At 54.0% G+C, this 20,590-nt stretch overlaps 1 protein-coding gene across 1 annotated transcript; it reads left to right on the top strand.

Moving 5' to 3' along the window:
* The first annotated feature begins 1,395 nt into the window (after positions 1-1,395).
* Pvalb (parvalbumin) lies at positions 1,396-18,813 on the top strand. Its single transcript, XM_004650274.3, has 5 exons — positions 1,396-1,432; positions 3,748-3,815; positions 5,343-5,475; positions 6,973-7,082; positions 18,593-18,813. Exons 2-5 carry the CDS (start codon positions 3,755-3,757, stop codon positions 18,619-18,621), a joined length of 333 nt encoding a protein of 110 aa, XP_004650331.1. The 5' UTR covers positions 1,396-1,432; positions 3,748-3,754; the 3' UTR covers positions 18,622-18,813.
* Positions 18,814-20,590: the final 1,777 nt, after the last annotated feature.

Raw genomic sequence — 20,590 nt, 5'->3', positions numbered from 1 at the left:
GGCTCAGCTGGCCAGGACTGCAGCCTCTGATACTGTAAGCCAAAATCAATCCTTCCTCCTGGAGACTTTCCTTGGGTATCTGTCACAGAGACTAAAGGCCTGCACACCCAGGATGTGTCCATCTGGTCCATCTATCCTTAAGTCTTGAAGATTCTCCACTAGCCCTGGATTCCTTGTTCCAGTCCACCCTCTGCTCTTCCCCTCCGAGCAGCTGCCAGTCAGTGAGGGAGGAATAAGGCGTCTCTGCCACATAGGCCTGGCTAGGGGCTGGGTTTCCTCAGACCACCATCAAAAACAGGACCCGGGGACTGGAGAGATGGCTTAGTGGTTAAGGCACTTGCCTGTGATACGTAGGGACCCATGTTCAACTCCGCAGATCCCATGTTAGCCAGATGCACAAAGGCGAGACCAACGCAAGGTCACACATGCCCACTAGGTGGTACAAGCACCAGGAGTTCAATTGTAGTGGCTGAGGCCCTGGAGCACTAATTCTCTCACTCTCTCCTCTCTCTATAAAAATAAAATAAAGAACAGGACCCTGCCGCTGACCATGTCAGGGCTTTGGAGATTCATTTTCAGGCCAGGAGTGACAAGAATGTCTCATGATGCTCAGAATATCTATTTAATAAGTTACGCATGGAATTCATTCATTCATTCATTCACACTTTTCAAAAGCCATCGTCTTGCTGGTCCTCTCCAAGGCATGACATCAGGGACCCTTTTCAACATCAGGAGAGCACGTGTCCTCGCCTGTGACATTCGCATGTACTTGCAGGGGTCCACAGCCTCCCTCAGGTGTAAGCTCGTCCCTGAAGGTGTGCATTTCCCAGATGAGACTGAGGTGAAGAGGCAGGGGCTTGTCCGAGGACATGCAGTATGTCTCCTTCTGCCAGACCCTGGACCACTGCTTGGAAAGGCCACCTTCACTACCACGACCAGCCGTCCCCTCGGTCTGAGCAGCAGGGCGCTCTATATCATCCCACCACACCCTTGCTGCAGACTGTGGTGTGGACAGAGTGTGCGCTCAGGGCCCTGCCTGGCCCCTTCACCCACAGAAATTCCCATACCATTTGTTTCTTCCCCTTGCAAGCCTGGAGGAAAACGTTGCCTCCCAAGGTGGTCATGGAAGGCTTCGTGGAAGAGGCCCCTGGGCCTCAGCACAGGTTGCTGGAGGGAGGCAGAGGCCAAGGGTTATTAATAGGTCTGGCTCAATAGGCCTGGGGGATGAATGTGATACAGCCATCCAGCACCGTGGTTGGGAGTACCTGACACCGGAAGGGGAGGGGGCCGGGGGCAGGGGGGAGCGCCACCTCCAAAAATAGCCAGGGCCAAAGACTATTTAACTGGCCATCCCACCACCACATACATTTCCTGACAGGAACCCCCACCAGTGCAGCTTCTCCGCGTAGGCTCCGGCCTCTGCCAGCCCGAGGTGAGTGGCAGTTTACCCAGGTGGGGGCAGGGGGGGAGGATGGACGGGTGCCACTGGATGAGGCCAGCTGGAGGGGACAGCCACATCACCCCTTCCCTAGGTGACAAGGCCGGGGTCTGCGGGCATGGGTAGTGGTGCGGCCCAGCCCAGGGCTGTGGTTATAAATTCCTGGATTCTCCACCTGGCTCCTGAGTGACTTGGGCAAATCCTTCGCCAGTGGCAGGTCTCAGGTCCTCATCAGTAGGGCATAAGGGGATGGGAGTCAGACATTGGAATACTGTAGTGATGCCATCAAAGAGGCATCAGAGGGGCAGGAGGAAGGCCTGTGGAAGGCGGAGCTAACAACGTTGATGAAGGGTTTTCGGGCCCAGAGTAGATATCCAGCTGCCCGGGGCTCAGCAGCAGAGAGGTAGAGGAGGAGAGGGGAGGGAGATGGAGGGGCTAGCATTTGCTACAAGTCCTGGGGATGCCTCTTGTGCAGGGTTCAGATGCGCTGGGACCCAAGCACCAGGGAGGCTTATTAAGAGGGTCACTACACTCCAAGTGAGTGAGCCTTGGGGTGAGCCCACTCTGCCAGTACCTCAATAAGGGTCCTGAAGCCACTTAGAAACTCCAGCCCCAGTACAGTACAAGGGTCTCCTGTGGAGCCAGAGAAACAGAGAGGCTCCAGTGAAACCATGGAGTGAACAGAGCCTGAGAGTTAAGATGGCAGCAAGGAAGCCAAGCACATCCAAGTACAAAGCCCAGCTTGGGGGGGGGGGGGCGGGGTAAGGGCCGCAGGAGCCAGCCGGCGGGGTCTGGGGCAGCTGAGGAGTCCAGGCAGGCCTCGTGCCCAGAACCACCATCAGGAGCTGCAGCCTCTGCGCTCTGGAAGCCAGCTGGCAGCCTGGGGCCTGAAGGGGCTGACTCACCAGGAGGGGGCAGCTGGAGCCAGCCACTCCTAAGGTTTCCAGGAAGGGAAGCCTTCCAGGGTTCGGCCCCAGACACAGTGTTGACAGTGAGTGTCAGGGAACTTGAGCTGCCAGGCAGCTGAACAGCTGTCTCTGGTCTCCACCACCAAGGGCCACCACAGTCCCAGACACTGCCCACCTGCCTGTGCCTTCAGTCTGATCTCTGCAGGAGTCCACCCATGCTTCCAACATAGTACAGGGAGACCAAAAACCCAGGGCTGAAGAACATTACAACCCAAGGTCATGCGGGGACATAGTATATAGCAACTGGTTCTAGAACACAGGCCTCTGGACTCCCTGTCCAGTGCTCACACGCTCCCAATGCAGCTGGTTACAGCCTGAGTTTCGGGAGACCTTGGGGAAGATGGAGTAGAGGCTCTCTGGTCATAGGGAGACAGAAAGTGTCACACTTCCCAGAGGAGATGTTCGGATCATAAAGCCTGCTTAAACGATCTGAAAAGTTTGCTCTTAAAGCGATACATCTTCCCTTAAACAAGCCATGGCCACCCAGAGGGTACAAAGATGTTGTAAGTAGCCTCCCTCGCCTTAACCACCCTGGAGGAAGTCTGAAGTTGGGGGGGGGGGGAGTAGGATGTAGCTTTGGTGACCCTGGAGAACAGGAACGTTAGTAGATCTGAGAAAGGCTCTTTGAACATTTCAGCTGCTGCCCTCCCTCAATCAAGTCAAGTTTCAGAATGCTCAGCTCCAGCCAGGTGTGGGGGAGGAGGGCTGGCCCACGGCGAGTCTTAGCATCCCCTGTCTGTCCACGTCTCTGCCACCCCCATTCTGGTTCTTATGGGTCAGATTTCACGACCTCAGCACTCAGGTTTTGCAGCATAAACCTGCAACCAGGACAGATGAAAGACAGAGATTGCCCAGAGAGGGGTGGAGAGAGTGGGTACAAGCCGGAGGAGCCCTGGGAGATGGAGACTGGTCCCTGAGGTCCCAGCATCTTTCCCTCAGCCAGAGGACATCCTCCTCCTCCGAGGTGGCCAGATCAGAGTTGGGGTGCCTTCTGCGTGCCCTTGACAGCCGGCGAACTCTCTCCAGTCCCAGCTGGTGGTGGTACAGGCGCCCCCCCCACCTAAGTTCCAGAGGCGGCCCCTGACCCTGGCGCCCTCACTCGCAGCCGCCTCGGGATGCTGCGGACCCCCCTGCCCGGGCGTCCCGCGCAGGCAGCTCGGAGGAGGCGCGGGCGGGACTGAGCCGCTCCGGCTGCTTCCCGAGCCCGGTGCCCCCTGGCGCGGCGCCAAGGCCGGGCGTGCGTGCGCCTGGCGCGCAGCACTGCAGCGCTGGTCATATGAGCAGAAATGATGAGGAAAGCACTTTTTAATTTCTTCGCACTTGCTCTGCTCGCTCAAACAGTTGCAGGATGTCGATAACAGACTTGCTCAGCGCGGAGGACATCAAGAAGGCAATAGGAGCCTTTACTGGTGAGCAGCCCGCTCCCCTCCCCCACTCCTGTCCCCGCGTCCCTGAGCCCCTGGACCCCGAGTCCCCACCCCCCCACACACATACGCCGTTCTCCTGGCCGCGCATCCTTCCCGTTCGGTGGGTGATCCTCCCCTTTCCGGGAGCGTCCCGCGTCGCTGCTCAGCTGCACAAACTTGCGGGGCGCTGGAAGGGACTCAGGGTCCTGGACCAAGGGCGGGGGTGAAGACCCCAGGGTGGGAGGTGGTACCTCCTCTGGGATTGTAGGTTGCGCTCCTGACTTCCCTTTTAAGGCGTGTGAAGGGGCGGGGGGAGGGCTGCAGAGGCAAATGGATCTTTTTCCCGGACCCCTGTTCTGGGAAAGACTTTTCCTGGAAGGAGCTCCCCTCCCAGGGCAGATCTCAGGCGGGCATGGTGACCTTCGGGTAGCAGGCACCCAGCTCTGCCCAGCCCCGTGCCGTGGCCCCTCAGTGCTCCGCTCCAGTCCCCTTAGGCAGCGCAGGAAAGGACAGCCCACCTGGCTGTGTGACCTGCAGGCACCTTAGCTTAGCTGCCAGCTCTCCCCTTCTCCTGTGATCTAGGTAGGGAAACTGAGGCTGGGAGAGGATGAGAAACTTGTCCAAGGGAACTGAACCTGGCCACAGGCTGGGAGAGGGATGTGAGCTGAGGTGCCTCATGTCTGACTGCACTGGTGTTGGAGGTGGACAGGATCAACTTTTTCTAACAGTACAACTCTGGGTTGAGAGGACAGTATGACTCTTACTTAACTTGCACGCGTACACACACACACACACACACACACACACACAAAAGCGAGCACCAAAGCCATTCCTGGTGTTCTGACAAAAGCACTCAAGACAGAAGTCTGGGGAGGTGAGGGGACCACGTTGATTTTTGTACAGGACTTTCTCCCGGGGCACAGAAAGATCTGAAAATTCACCCTCTCGGGGCACTATGATAGCCCATTACACTTTAATCCACCTTGTCACTTCTAAGAGGAAATGTAACAGTATTCCTTGGAAGCCTCTCTCCCACCCTCACAGAGCCACGGGAATGGGTCTCTGAGGCAAAACCAGGACTTCTGGGTTCTCCCCTTCTCCTCCCATTTTGTGACCTTGACATCAACTTGCCTTCTCAGTGTCGATTTTCTGACAACACTTCATAGCTAAGAAAGCAAGCCACTCCTGTCTGCACCTCAGCATCACTAGATGCCCAGGCATGCCCACCCAAGCAAGCATCATCACCCAAAAGGCTTAATGGAAACATGGCTCTCAGGAGACCAAAAGTCTCCTTATGGCTCCTCAGTGGGAGGCGGGTGGATTCCGGAGCCAGGGAGGTGTGACCTTGGGCAGAGCACCTGCCAAAGCTGGGCTCCCTCTGTCCTCTGGAAAGACACATCCCTTCCTTTCCCTATGATTACCCAGATGTCGGTCAACAAATGCCAGGACACCCTCCCCCATCCTTTCCTGTCACCCCCTTCTCCATATCCTCTTTTTAATCTGCTCCCCCCTCCACCACCACCACCACAGCTGCCGAGTCCTTCGACCACAAAAAGTTCTTCCAGATGATCGGCCTGAAGAAAAAGAGCCCAGATGATGTGAAGAAGGTCTTCCATATCCTGGACAAGGACAAAAGTGGCTTCATCGAGGAGGATGAGCTAGGGTAAACTGAGGCCTGGAGAGGGGGGCTGGGGGGCTGGGAAGGGGCTGGGACTTGATGCTGTCTTCCAAGTCCCTGTGAGGGCCACTCTTCGCCCAGCACCCCTTAGAGCCAATGGGCTTTGTGCCCACAGGGCCGTGACCTAGCACCAGGGGAAGATGCCTCCTGCTTCTGGGAGAGTCCAACCTTCAGCTCAGAGTGCAACTAACTAGGTTAAATTATAGCCACTTAATATTGCTAATGGAACGGGGCTACTTAATAATTTAATGCGAATGAAGGGGCACTGATTCCGGCTGGCTCGCACCACAGGCAAGGCAGGAGGCATTCTTGTGAGAGTGCCATTGATTTTCACGTGTCTGAAAGGCACCTTCCCCGGTCTGCAGACCCCAGTCCTCCAGACCAGCATTGTCGATAGAGCAGCTGCTGAGCTAGCCAGGGAGGCAGAGCCAGCTCTGGGGCTGCAGGGTCCTTGGGGTAAAGTAGAAGGAGAGACAAAATGCAATCAGCAAAGAGCCCCCATCCTAACCCACCTTGGTCTCCTGGCCTAAGTGTGCCGATCCAGCTCTGCCTCCTGTCACTCCTCTGATCAAGACTGTCCTGAATGTTTTTGTTTTTTAAAAAAAATATTTTATTTTTATTTATTTGAGAAAGAGAGAGAAAGAGATAGAAATAGGCAGGGGGGGAAGGAGAGAGAGAGAGGGAGAGAGAAAGAGAAGCAGAATGGGCACACCAGGGCCTCCAGCCACTGCAAACAAACTCCAGATACATTTGCCCCCTTGTGCATCTGGCTTACGTGGGTCCTCGAGAGTTGAAACTGGGTCCTTTGGCTTTGCAGGCAAGCGCCTTAACCCCTAAGCCATCTCTCCAGCCCTGAATGTTTTCTGAAACAGAAGGGGGTGAGTCTGGAGAGAGGTATATTAAGTAGGAGCTTCCTCTACCAACCCTTTCTCCTCCTCCCCAGACCTGTCCCCCAAGAACCCTTTCTTCTAGAACATTTTCCCAACCCATACCCAAAATGTACATGCATACATAGACACACACACGTGGACCCACTCAACAACGAAGTGTTTCCTGCCCTTCAGGCCTCACCTCCAGAAAGCCTCCCTGGCTACTCTTGCTCCAGGTGGCAGGCATTGTACCCCTCTCCACCTCCTCCTCCTTTTCCATCAGTGCCCCACGCAGTCTCTCGCAGAGGACTTGACCTCCCGTTCAGATGGCTTCCTACCATCACCACGCGGATTCTAGTTTTCAGATGTTTATTGAATAAATGCACAAGGGCAGGTGCCACCTGCATTGGGGTCCGCCCTGCTCAGAAGGTAACTGTCCCATCCGGCACCCACAAAGTCACCGTCACAGACCAGCTTGCGTGGCCAGCCCAGGTGCACACACACCCAAGCTGCCACTTGCTGCCCGTTTCAGCTGCCCGTCTGCCGCCGTGACAGGTTCTGCAAAGAGTGACCTTGGTCTGACTCCCTCCCGCTTTCTCCCTTTCTCCTCCAGGTTCATCCTAAAGGGCTTTGCCCCAGATGCCAGAGATCTGTCTGTTAAAGAAACCAAGACGCTGTTGGCTGCTGGAGACAAGGATGGGGATGGCAAGATTGGGGTTGAAGGTGGGTAGCTGTGCGGCCGGGCATCTGGGCACACTGTGACTGTGGGATGAGCGGATGTTAAAGGCTTGGTGCTCTGTCTGTCAACAGCAAGGGGAGATGAGGAGAGGAAAATACAACCCCAATGTTTGAGAACACTGGCCCAGCCAGGCAAAGAAACACTGCCAAATTTCCTCTATGTTTGAGCGTCCCTTTCCCTACCGAAGATAGAGAATTCAGGAGAATTGGGATTTTCCCCTGCATTTTGCCTATGTTCTGGCCTAGACTCTTCCTGTACTGGTGTGTGACCTTGGGCAGTTCTCTCTTCTTCTCTGAGCCTAAGACTTCTATCTGTAACCAGAGGAGATGAGGCACCCTGATCCCCCAGGCCCCTCAGGCTCTCTGTCTTGGGTTCCAAGGATAGAAATCCCTTATCTCCTCCTCAGCATCTCATCCTGGTGTCCTGTAGCCTCAGGTCTCCAGACTGGTTTCAGCTTTCTGCAGATAATGCCATTCGAGCAACAGCCAGGAAGACCAGGCGGCCAGGACTCAGTGAGGGGTCAAGCCTTCACCTGGTTCACTTCGCTCTCAGCTCAGGCCTGGTGGCCCATCTCTCTGCACCCTTGCCCACCCAGCCAGCCAGCCTGCCAGCCAGCCTGCCCTGCCTGGGACGCAGCCCAGCATTGTCAGGGTTCTTAGCATCACGACTCTTTGCAGATGGGCAAACAGAGAGAGGCAAGGCCTCGGCCCCGTTCCAAGCTAGGGCGTGGAACAGACCAGGGGTTTACAGTGGGATCTGGACATGTCTTCACAGCCTGTCCTGCCGCCTTCTGCTCACGTGATAGCCTCTCTGCTGGTGTGTAGGCACCTCTGTGTTCAAATCCCAGCCTTTCTATCTGTGTGATCTTGGGGGCCATCATTTAATTACATTGGGCTTTAACCTTGTCGTATGTGAACGGAGAGGAATGGTGATTCCTTGCTCGTGGGAGGTGCCTGAGGATCCCATGTGCTAACATGTGACGTGCTCACAGCAGAGAACAGAGCAAATGCTACACATGTGCTTCTCAACTAAAGTGAAACAAAATAGGAACTAGACTGCATCGGTCCCCAGAATCTATGCGTGACTCAGCGCAGGTGCTTAATGGACACCTATTCCCTGAGGCAAAAGCCCAGATCTCCGTGCTCTGCTTCCTCTCTGCCCCTCATCACCCATGACCTTGAGCATGTCACTTGTCCACATCTGTGTTTCCTTGCCTGGCACATGAGGTACGCAAGCTTATTCCTAGGACTTTCTTGGAGTCCTTATAGAAAATAATTGGCGTAGACACAGATTGCTTTGGGAAAGGTCAAGGAATCTGAAAGTGAGTATAAGTTTATTATGGTGTTTTTTGGTTTTGATTTTTGCCAAAAGCAAGCAAGAGTAGAGATCCCCTAATCAGGTCAGGTGCAGTGGCTGCCCTTGACCATCTAGTCTCACTGCCCTTTTTGTGGCCGGCGGGAAGAAAGTGGTTTGCTGGGGACCCCTGCGGGAGGTCCTGGATGAGCAGAGTGTCCTTGGTGGCTCTTGGGGACTCTGGCAAATGACAGCTGCTCCCATCATCACTAGGCCTATCCCAAACCCTGGTTTCCACAGCTCCCCCAACCCAGGCTTCTGAGTTTGCTGGCCACTTTTATTTGTAGTCAGTAAGCCACAGCTCGGAACCAGGGGCAGGGTCTTTTCCAAGCTGGTGGCCCACAGCCAACCTTAATGAGGAGGGAAATCAGGGTGTGACCCTTGGTGTGCTCGGGTCTTCCTTCCCCTCCCTGCCACACTCAGGTCTTAAAGAAACAGCTCAACTCCCCGCAGACCCGCAAGCAGTCACCAAGGAGCAGCATGGTATTGGGCACGGTGGAAGGTAAAGATGAATTAGCCCACCACACAGAGGTTCCATTTCTTCACTGGCTGGCCCTGACATGCTGTAACGCTGACTCTAATCCCTAGTTACCTCATCTGTTCAAAACAAAACATGGGAGCGTGTAGGGGGCAGTGTTCAGCCAATGGCGGCCATGATGCTGTTTATTATATCTGGGGTTATACACACACATGCACACATGCACACACACATGCACGCGCGCGCGCGTGCACACACACACACACACACACACACACACACACACACACGGAATTGGTACTACAAGTTAAATTTCTCCTATCTGAAATCCTTGGGACCAGAGGTGTATCAGATTCCAGAGATGAGATTTGGAGATTCGCGTGGTGTCCTATTGGCCCTTGCGGTTGGTCTCAGGTTTCAGATCTCTGGGTGAAGGAAGCCCACGTGTGGCGGGCAGAGCTGAGGTGCAGGTCGTGCAGGCTTGGAAGCTGAGGCTGGAATGCCACAGGCTTGGAGGTGGGGAGGGACATCACTGGCATCAGCTAGGGCACTAAGGTGGTAATGGTTAGGGCATGCTAACAACCAGAGAACTGGCTGGCTAGGAGACAGGATGCTGTGTGTGTGTTCATGCAGTGAGTCCCAAGCCAGTACTTTGCTCTACAATGTCACTTCACACTGGCCCCCTCCTTGGGATGACAAAGGCCATAGGTATAAAATAGGCAGCTCAGGGAGTTCAAGGTCATATGGTCAGCAAGGGGAAGAGCCAGGCTTCAACCTCCCTAGGTCTGTCTGCGGGCACAGTTTGGGCCCAGGCCAAACCAGGCTACATTCTGGGATCAGAGAAGAATATGAGAACAGAGGCAAAACAGACTGAGCCAGACAGGCCACCCTGGGCAGTGGCCCCGACGCCCATGCTTTCAAAGAGGAGAGGCAGGCACCCCCCCCCACCCCATTCCATCCCCTAAGCACAAGAAGCATGGACTCCGAGGCAGAGCCTTTCTTGTGCTACAGAAGATTCTGTGGCCAGAGGGTCCAAACCCCACCTGTCAGCCCGAGAATGCTTCAACTGCTTCGGGACCCTGGCGAGTCACAGAGGTCCCCCCCAGCCCTTAAAACCAAGGCCAGATCACTAGACCAGCCCCGTGATGCCTTCTAGCTCAGGACTGCCTGAAGTACCATGAATCAGTACTTAGGCTCAGCTGTGACCTTGAGTGATCATAGCAGTGACCTCCGACTTCATTCGGTGTTCATGTAGATCAGGCACAGCACCGGATGCTCTCCTCACCCAGCTCCACAGCTGTCTGCCAAGTGGGCTCCATTATGATGTTCACTTTATAAGCTGGGGACGCTGACCTCCCATGGGCTAGGATGAAATAAGGTCAAGATCAAAGTCTGGTCTGTCGGTTTAGAGCACATGCCAGGTGCTGCCTGCCTCGTTCATTCGTTTACTGGAAGCTCAGGGGACATCTTGGGAGAGGTGATTGTTTTTGTTTTTGTTTTTTTTCTTTGAATTTTTTTAATTAACAACTTCCAGATTGTAAACAATATCCCATGGTAATGTCCTCCCTCCCCGCACTTTCCCTTTTGAAACTCCATTCTCCATCATATCCCCTCCCCCTCTCAGTCTCTTTTATGTTGATGTCATGATCTTTTCCTCCTCTTATGATGGTCTTGTGTAGGTAGTGTCAGGCACTGTGAGGTCATGGATATCCAGGCCATTTTGTGTCTGGGGGAGCATGTTGTAAGGAGTCCTACCCTTCCTTTGGCTCTTACGTTCTTTCTGCCGCCTCTTCCGCAATGGACCCTGAGCCTTGGAAGGTGTGATTTATATCCTCTTAGATTTTGATTAGCCCTCCCTCCACCTTTCCTTTATTCTGATTGCGTTTGCTGACTTCAGCTTGCTTTCCTCTTTCCCACCAGGGTGTCCGCTCCACAGAGGAGGGGCTTTCCTTCTTCAATTTTCACTCCAGCCTCTGGTGCGCAGTGAGTGAATAAATGAGGGCAGGGATGAATGAATGAGAGAATGGGTGAATATATCCTGCTTAAGTCTGCGTGGAAAAGAGAGTAACCCAGCATGTAAGAAGAGGCTTCCTGCAGGCCAAGGCCGGCCAGAGAAGGAGCGGGGGACAGTGCAGGCGAGCTGGAGGCTGGTAGCCACAGGTGCTGAGAGAACATAGAACCAAGCACGGCCGCTGCCTCTTGTCCCCAGCTCTACTTGGGGAGGGAGAAGCAAGACACGGTTCTAATAATAATCCTTTAGCTTCTCATCTCTGGGGCAGCTGCTTCCAGGAAGCTTACAGACATTTATAGATGTGATCGATTGTCGATGGCCACCCTGAGAGGCTGGTGGCAAGAGCGTGGCGATGGCAGGGGGAGGCAGAAAAGGAGAGAGAATCTGACTAGAGTGGGCAGAGGCCCAACAGCCCAGCTGTGGCTATGCGGGCCAGGCACAGAGGTTGGCATATACACCTCTGGCAAGAGTCTCCTCTTCCCAACTATGAGTCTCAAATTGGAACCAGTATCACAAACACCAAGGTGCTTTGCATAACCCAGGTGACCATCCCCCGCACCCCCGCCAACTCCACCCCAAAGACTCACGCCTGGGGGCGTCTGGCTTCTTAGATGAGGCACAGGTGTCTGCAGTTCTAACAAGTGGCCAGGTGGTTCTGGCGGTCAGGGAAACTGCACTCTGAGAAGCAGTGCCTTTCAATGATCCTAGGAAGTGGGGGCATCGTTACCCCCAGTTTTTAAGTGAGAAGACTGAGGCAGGAAGAGACTAGGTGGCACATCTCAGTAGCAGAGCCAGGACTAAACTCAGGGACCCTGCCAGGACCCTACGCTACCCTGGCTCGACATACTCAATGCCAGTGTATGAGGTACATACAGTGGGCAGGAACTGGGTTAGTGTCCACCTCACTTCCAGTGTGCCAAGTACTGCCCTCACATCTACCCGTTCAGCTCATCTGGCCCTCACAAAAGCCTCACAGGGTAGCTTTATTTCCTGAACAGACAAGGAAACTGAGGCTTGGGGAAGAAGAAAAGCAACTGGATACGACGCATGAAGGCTTCTTTCAAAATCCAACTCCCAACCTACGGCTCTCACTGATCTGTAGACAAGATCTGCACACACGTGCGTGCCCATGCGTGTATGCCCCCCGTGTGCACACATGTGCACACAGTTGAGCGTCCGTTCCTTGGCCACCCAGACTTAGTGACAGCTTCGCTCTTGCCTGTGCTTTCAGTTGAGCCCAGCTCAAGGGCCTGTGTCTTGCGTTTCGTTTCCTTTGCTGAAAATGTAGGCATGTTGCAGGCCATGTTCTCTGAGTGTGAAGGGGCTTGGCTCTTTTTCTTCCTGCTGGTAAGAGCGCCTCTCTGTTATTCTGAGCAGCGTATTTCGGGGAAATAGGGGTGAGGGCCAGGTAGCGGCACACCTGAGTTTGGCAGAAATCAGAACCATTTCGTGTTCAGGTACCAACCCTGACAGTGACTGCGCTCCTTCCCCCCTTTGGGCATTCATTCCTCATCCAGGGAATGGCGGTGAAATGCACATCTCAAGGCTTCTTTCTTGCTGGAATGAAGTGAATCTTCTAGAAGTGATTCCTTTCCTCTTTTTTTTTTTTTTTTTTTTTTTTTTGTTCTTCAAGGCAGGGTCTCACTCTAGCTCAGGCTGACCTGGAATTCACTATGGAGTCTCAGGGTGGCCTCGAACTCACGGCAATCCTCCTGCCTCTGCCTCCTGAGTGCTGGGATTAAATGCGTGCGCCATCACGCCCAGCTCCTTTCTCCTTAATTTACTTGAATGCTTTTATGTGTGAGGCGCCTCCCAATGCTTTGGGAGATGCTGGGTCCCTATCCACCAGGAGATGGGCTGAGCCTAAACTGGGAGAGAAGGAAGGACAGGAGACCCCTGTCTCCTGGTGATTCCTGCCTGCCCACCCCTTTGGGACTTGATTTCTTAGCAAAGCAGGAGATGTCCATGAGGGCTAGCCCACTCCCCTGATGGCAGGAGCTCAGAGGTGGACAAGCTTTGGTCGCATCTCCTGTACCCTCACCACAGCGCCAGGAGACAGAGGCCATCTTCCCTGCTGAGAATGTGGAAACTGAGGCCTAGCGGAGAGTACAGGCCAGGGTCACCGAGCGAGTCCTTGGTGGGGTAGGACGTGGATCTCCTGTCCATACTCCCCCTCGCCGCCCCCCAAGATGGGCCTGGCTTCGGAGTTCTGAGTGATTCTTCCGTGCTTAGCAGTCGGCTCCCTGTATTCCCAGGTGGACCTCCGCTAGCTCTGGCCTTATGCTGTTCTAGATACGTTGGAACGGGGCACGGGGGGGGGGGGGGGGGGGGCGGGGACACAGCCCTGCTTATGTAACCGGCCTCCTGGAAAAGTGGAGCAGCAGATAGGGCAGAACAAGACGTCCTCTCTCCGTTTATCCCATTCCTGCTGCTAAGGCTGCAGCTGGAGCCAAACCCAGGGCGACTGCCCTCAGCCTGAGCATCCTCCAAGCTGAGGGGCACAGCCTCAGTCTCCCCATTCGTATAAGATGGGGATCACAGCTGGCGAGGATGAAATGGGATAAGACAGTGGCAGCCACCTGGCACAGAGTTGAGTCCCCAAAAACTGTTGACGCTGCCTCCTTGTGGCTGCCTGGCTTTGACCCTGAGTGACCCTGCTTCCCCGCTCTGTAGCTGGGGGGAAAACGATCCTGTTTGCAGCACCAATATGTAAGAAACCCAGCCCCAGAGCTATTTCAAGGCGAGGTGATAAACCAGGAGCCAGTGCCTTGCTCCTGGTCATCACGACAGAGGGAGGGAAGGCCTTCCAGACGCTGACTCAATGAGTCTCAGTTTCACCCGGGCTATCAGCCTTCGCTGGTCTCACCTGTCAAGAGCTTCTAAATTTGTCTGATCCCCACAGCACCCCGGACTGGGGTAGACCTAATTAGGCTAATTTCAGTTTCCTAAGGGAAAGAGAAGAGCAGACTCTGCAGGTCCCCCAGCCCTCCATCTGCTGCCTTTCTCCTGTAGCATCTCGCCTCTCCATCTCTCCCTGACTGGATACGAAGGACATCAGCAAGTGGTCCCAAAGGGTCCCCGAGAGAGGTTCAGACTGCAGAGGTAGTGCCGTTCTGTGTATCTTACTAGAGGAAGAACGTTCTAGATTTCTTCCAAGCAACACTGTCCCTCATGCCTCAGCAGTCATTGGTTTCATTCGCGGTCATTGGTTTCATTCGCGGTCATTCTTGGTGCCAGCCACAGAGCTAGGTGCTTGTCACCCACCATCACATGCATGACCTTATAAGGAATGTCCCCATTCTACAGATGAGGGGACTGAGGTGGAGGGCTAACTCAGATGGGACAGATTGCATCGGAGGCTTGCCGCCAAGGTTGGCTGTTTGCTGGTTAGGGCTCCTGGGTCCTCTGCTTCCATGGTCCTTGTCAGTCTCGGGACCACCGTGATGGTTATGTCAAACCTTCATGCCATATCTGCTGTGTTGAGTGAGGGAACCCAAGGAAGGTGGAACTAACAGTGGGTAGCAGGCATCTCCCTGTGCTTCTCAGTTGCTCGCCCCCAAAGTTGTATGCGTTGACACCACTCCACAAAGAAGAACACCGAGGCTCAGGGAAGCAGTGAAGGTGGCTCATGGTGATAGTAGGCAAGACCCAGACCTAGGTGCAGGGTTGATGCGAGGTCGGGAGAGGCGCCTTGGCAGAGACCGAAGTGGTGGAGCCCCACAGAGACAATGACAGTGACAATGGGGCTGGCAAGTACAGGGGACAGAGCCCTCACCTCCGTGGCTGGCAGTAGTCAGGCATTCATAGCTTGGTTTCGAGATGGCTTGAGGTCTAGAAGCGTCTCGAGGACAGCAGCTGCTGTGAGCTGAGATCTTGCTGTGCCCCAGGACTGTGATGGAAAGTGCGGGTGCTGGCTGGTCTGAAGAGCAGGTGCCCTCATGACGAGGAAACTGAGGCAGGAGATGGAGTATCTCGTCAAAGCTCAAAGAAGCAAGACGTGGAGCAGAGGGTTGCCCGCTTGCTCCAAACACTGTGTAAGAACTAGAAGGACATTTTCTGGTCCAGCCCCTCACATAGGAGGGAACCAGGATGGGAACGGCAGGGGGTCTTGTTCAGGAATCCAAGTGGGCGGCAGAACACACACAGGCTGGGACCCCCATCCTCCAATATCTTGTTCCTGACCAGAGACCCCACTGCCAAGTTGGTTGACCCAGACTTCCCAAAGTCTTTGTGTGTTTGTCATTTGCTTTTCTTCAGGGTGAGATGGTACCTTTTAGAGGAGACCTTTTTGCCAGGAAGGCTGTTAGATAATTGATGGGTTCCTAGGAGTCCTGCCCTGAGACAGACATGAAAGACACAAAGGTGGCCCTGCCTTCAATTTGTCTGCAGTGCCCTGGTCATGGTTCTGCAGGGATAAAATTAGAATCCTGTGTTCCCTGCAAAATGCCATTGGAAAGTCCCAACCACCACTTCACAGCAGATCCCACGGTGTAATACAGGGGCTTTCAGAAAGCCCCCTCCCCCCCCCACAATCAGGCTCCACACAACCCAGCTTCCCGTCCTGGGGGGCCCTCATTGTCACCCTCAGTCTGCTCACACTGGCTGCTCCAGGCCATGTCTAGACCGATCCAGTTTTGTGGAGGGTTCATCTGAGCCCGTCTAGTGGCCTCATGTGCAAGAGATGAGCAGTGTCTTGCTGAGGAGTAGCCAAAGACCCCGTAACTGTAAGGCCCAGCTCCCTTCTGACAGTCCCCACGGGCCGTGCTGGTAATGAGCCCAGACCTCCCTTTCTCAGGACGGGGCAGCTCCATGATGGACGACAGGGGAAGGCTGCTCCATGTGGGTGCCAGAGCACGCAGCAGGGAAGCAGGCAGTTGTGCCTCCAAGGGATCTGGGCCACTGGTCAGTAGAGCCCACATGGAGGCCTTCCTGAACAGGCCCCTTACTTTCCATCTGACCCCGACCTCTCACCTCTTTGGCCCACACTTTCCCAGCTATAAAATGAAAGCCAGCCTACTAACCTCCCAGGGCTGAATTACATGCAGCCAGTGCTTTGCTGAACTCTTAAGAAGGACTTAGGAGGCCTGGAGAGATGGCTTAGCGGTTAAGCGCTTGCCTGTGAAGCTGAAGGACCCCGGTTCGAGGCTCGGTTCCCCAGGTCCCACGTGAGCCAGATGCACAAGGGGGCGCACGCGTCTGGAGTTCGTTTGCAGAGGCTGGAGGCCCTGGTGCGCCCATTCTCTCTCTGTCTATCTCTCTTCTCGATCTCTTTCTGCGTGTGTGCTTGCAAATAAAATTAAAAAAACAAAAGAAAAGAAGGACTTAGGAGTAGTCATACCCACCCTCCATCCATCCATCCATCCATCCATCCATCCAGTTTTGACTGTTGGTACCATTGGTGTGCCAGGACTTCCTGGCTGCTATGAGCACAGTGAACCATGGACAAGGTCTCCTGCCCCCCTAGAACTGGCATTCTAGTGGGAGAGACCTGGGGGGAAAAATCAGCAAGTACATAATAAATAAGGTTATTTCAGAGTGTGCTAAGACCATGAAGTAAATAAAAATGAATAAATAAAAGAGGGCTAATGTGACAGAGCCGGGGGGGGGGTGATATTTGAGCTGGGACACGTGTCGCTCTAGATCTAGGTCACAAGAGGTCAGAAACATCCTGGGTAAAGAAGGAGGAGGAGGGAGTGTGTGTGGCCGGAATCTCACCTGCTGTTGTGGTCGTGTTCAAGCTAAACTCTCAGGCCTCAGTTTCCCCACGGTGAAATGCAAACCCAGGATATGCCTCCCGGGGGGTAGCTGTGAGAATTCCATGGGATCCTGTGTCCCAAATTCTCCCACATGAACATTTAATAAGCGCTAATGACAGACTCTACATATGTTGACAGGAGTCCCAACAATAAGAGATGACTTCAAAGAAGGCTCAGAGGAGCTCATGGCTGAGAAAGTTGAGCCTGGCCTGGGGAAGATTTGGGTGTTTTTGTTTTGCTTTGTTTTGTTTTTGAGTGTTTGTTGTCTTGTGATTTTTTCGGTCCTGCTTCTCGCCACTCAGCCAGGGAGAGCCTTGGGGTTTCAGGACCCTCGCTTGGGGGGTGCCCCTTCCCTTTCTCTGGCCTTGAGTGTCTACTCAGAATACTGAAATCAGGTCACCCTAGTGATAGGTCAAACCTCAGAAAGGCAAGAAGCCAGGTTATGTCCCCTCACATGGTCAGGTCCAAGACATGGTCAGCTCTGCACCGTGGTAGGTGTGGCTGGGACTGACTGAAGTCTTTTGCTTTTTTTTTTTTTAATCTTGAGACTTACAGAAGAATTGTGACATAGCAGGAAAGGTTCTGAAAGATGTTTTTGTAGAGTCTTGGCTAGCAGAGCTGACCTCAAGGGGCTCCCAAGGCTTTGGGTGCTCTTGCGAAGCCATTTATACCAGGTTTATGTTGGTTCCTCATAGGGACTTATGGAGACCCTAACTCCCCCCACAGATGGGTGAGGGGACAGAAGCCACAGAGGCAGGCAGAGCCTGGACCCTTCTAGATTTCCTGTCTGTGCTGTCCCTGTCTCCTAGCACTGCATTTTCTTGGAGCTGACAGTGGTGGCTTAGCAGAGACCCTGTTCTCCCTGGCAGGCCCAGGACATGGGTTCTCAGAGGCCCTTGTCCTAGACCCTCTGTGTGCGCGGGCCTCCTGGGGCGGGCCAGCAGGGAAGGCTGGAGTGCTGCGGGGCGGTTTGCTGGGCTGCAAGCTGGATATCAGCAGCAGCCATCCAGCAGGTGGCGCCGTTGTGCAGAAAGCGCTGCACAACGGTGCTGGCGGGCTGGGGACGCGGCCCAGAGGCTAAAGCACCTGCCGGAAAGGGTGAGGACGCGGAGTCCCATCGCCAGCGTCCTCACAAAATTCCAGGTAGTGCACACCTACAATCCCAGCGTGGGGACAGGGAGGACAGGAGGATCCCCGGGGCTTGAAGGCAGCCAGTCTAGCAGGGTTAGGGAACTCCGGGTTCAGTGAGAGACTCTGTCCTGAAAGATAAGGTCTTAGAGGGCCACTGAGGAAGAGATGCCGCATCAACCTCTGCCCTCCACACACACATGCGTGCACACACGCATACCCACATGTATACACACACACATACATACATGTACACATACGCACGCACACACACACCTCACACATACACATGCACACGCACGTGCATGTGCACATATGCACCCACACACATACTAACACATATATATACAAACACACCTCACACATACAAACACACATGCACATATGTGCACTCACATACATACACACATGCATGCCAAAAATAGTAAAACTTAAAAGTAAAATAGTGCTGGCATGTGATATTCTCTCAGACTCTCATCACTGTATATAATAATAATATTGTTGAGTGTGGCACGACATCATGAAGTAAAAGTTACAGTAAGTGCCTGGCTTCGCATCTCCTTTCATTCACTCCCTCACTCCTTCACTTTTTCGCTGACTGACTCCTACACTCATTCATTCATTGTTCTAGGTATCCCACGGCAGAAGCTGGAAGCAGGCTAAAGTGCCTTATGGACACCACCGTGCTGTTGAGATGGGCCAGTCCCCCCCCCCCACACACACACATAACCCAGTTCTAACTGACCTCTCTGTCGTTTTCTTTTGCAGAGTTCTCCACTCTGGTGGCTGAGAGCTAAGAGGCGCTGACTGCCCTGGATCTCCCACCTCTCCACCCTCAACACCCCGGTCTCAGCCCCTCTTGCAGCCCTCCTGAGTTTCTGTTCAGTTTGTTTATGTTATTTTTTACTCCCCACGTCCCTTGCGGCCCTCAAATGACACCATTCTTCTGGAAAATGCTGGAGAAACAATAAAAGGCTGTACCAATCGGACTTTGCCTGCAGAGAGGACCCGGCTTGGTTAAGCGTTGGATTGGCAGGTTTCCCTGGGTGTGGGGAGCCATGGGTCGGGGATGGCGGGTAATAGGCAGTGATGGGCAAAAGGGAGACTTTCTGATGCTGTCTCCTTGTTTGATACTGAGTGTGACATTCACATGGGTGGCTCTTTAAATTTTCTTTTATTTATTTATTTGAGAGAGGAGGTAGACAATGGGTGCACCAAGGCCTCTGGCCACTGCAAACAAACACCAGACACATGCACCACCTTGTGCATCTGACTTACTCGGGTGCTGGGAAATTGGACCTGGGCCCGTGGGCTTTGTAGGCAAGCACCTTAACCACCAAGCCTTCTCTCCAGCCCTGGTGGCTCTTTCAATCTTTGCACCCAGCCCACAAGAGAGGTGATGGAATTCCCAATCTGGAACGTGCAGAAATCAAGTCCTAGAAAGGCGAATTAAGCAGCTGAGCCCACATAGCTAGGACTCTTGGGGCTAGAATGTGAAGGCAGGTTGGTGGGTGAGTGGATGGGTAGATAGATGGCTGGATGATGGATGATCATTCAGAATTCTTTTATTACAAATGATAGAAACTCAGCTGGGAGATCTCCGAGCACAGGAAGGATTGGCTAATGGGCCTGAACGCTTGGCTCTGGGGACTCAAATGTAACCCACAGAACTAAGTCCCTCTTTACGCTCCCTTTTTTTGGGGGGGGGCTGGGTCCACGGTCAAGCAGGCTCTCCCCTCACACTGACAAGATGCTTCCAGCAGCTTAGAGCTTGTGCACGGTAGGATGGCAACAAAGCCAGGCGTGGTGGCACATGCCTTTAACCCTAGCACTTGGGAGGCAGAGGGTAAGAGGATCGCTGTGAGTTCGAGGCCAGCCTGGGACAACAGAGTAAATTCCAGGTCAGCTTGGGCTAGAGCAAGATCGTACTTCAAAAAAACAAACTTATAGGGCTGGAGAGATGGCTTAGTGGTTAAGCGCTTGCCTGTGAAGCCTAAGGACTCTGGTTTGAGGCTCGGTTCCCCAGGTCCCACGTTAGCCAGATGCACAAGGGGGCGCACGCATCTGGAGTTCATTTGCAGTGGCTGGAGGCCCTGGCGTGCCCATTCTCTCTCTCTCTGCCTCTTTCTCTCTCTGTCTGTTGCTTTCAAATAAATAAAAAAAAAAAAATTTAAACCAAACTTACAAACAAACAAAAAGATGGGAGAAAAGAGCTCCTCCTTCCTCATCACTCCATTTACGGGCCCCACACAGCCCCACCAGCAGCAGCAGCACCAGTGCTTGAGAAATGTGCTCGCTACTCCCCCTGAAGAGACAGGAGCACAGGGCACAGGCAGGGGACACATCCACCCAAGCTCACACAGCCTGCAAATGGCAGAACCAGGACTGCCACCAAAAAGACACCTCCAGGACCTTGTCCCAGTGACCACGAAGGGCCCTGATCAGGCAGTGCTGGGTCATGCATCTGCAGAAACGGGGCCAAATACACAGAAAACTCCGGCCTGATGGTAGAGGGAAGGGGCCCCGTGGAAATACAAAGTGGGGGGGCAGACATTGGGGGAGGGTCACATGTCATGGCCCTGAGCGATGGTGGTGGTTCTTCCCATGAGCCTCTGGGAGAAGTTTGCTGGGGCACTTCCCCCTGGGCTTGAGGGACAAGGATGAGCAGAGTGCCTCCCAGAAGAGCGCCCAGGCAGAGCAAGCATCCCGTCCTGGATGGAGACAGGAGTCCAGAACTGACAACTGACTCGTAGCCACATTGAGCAT

The sequence above is a fragment of the Jaculus jaculus genome, chromosome 6, assembly GCF_020740685.1.
Source record: "Jaculus jaculus isolate mJacJac1 chromosome 6, mJacJac1.mat.Y.cur, whole genome shotgun sequence".
Lineage (NCBI taxonomy): Eukaryota > Metazoa > Chordata > Mammalia > Rodentia > Dipodidae > Jaculus > Jaculus jaculus.
Note: the sequence above shows the minus strand (reverse complement) of the source record. Positions and strands in the feature narration are given on the sequence as shown.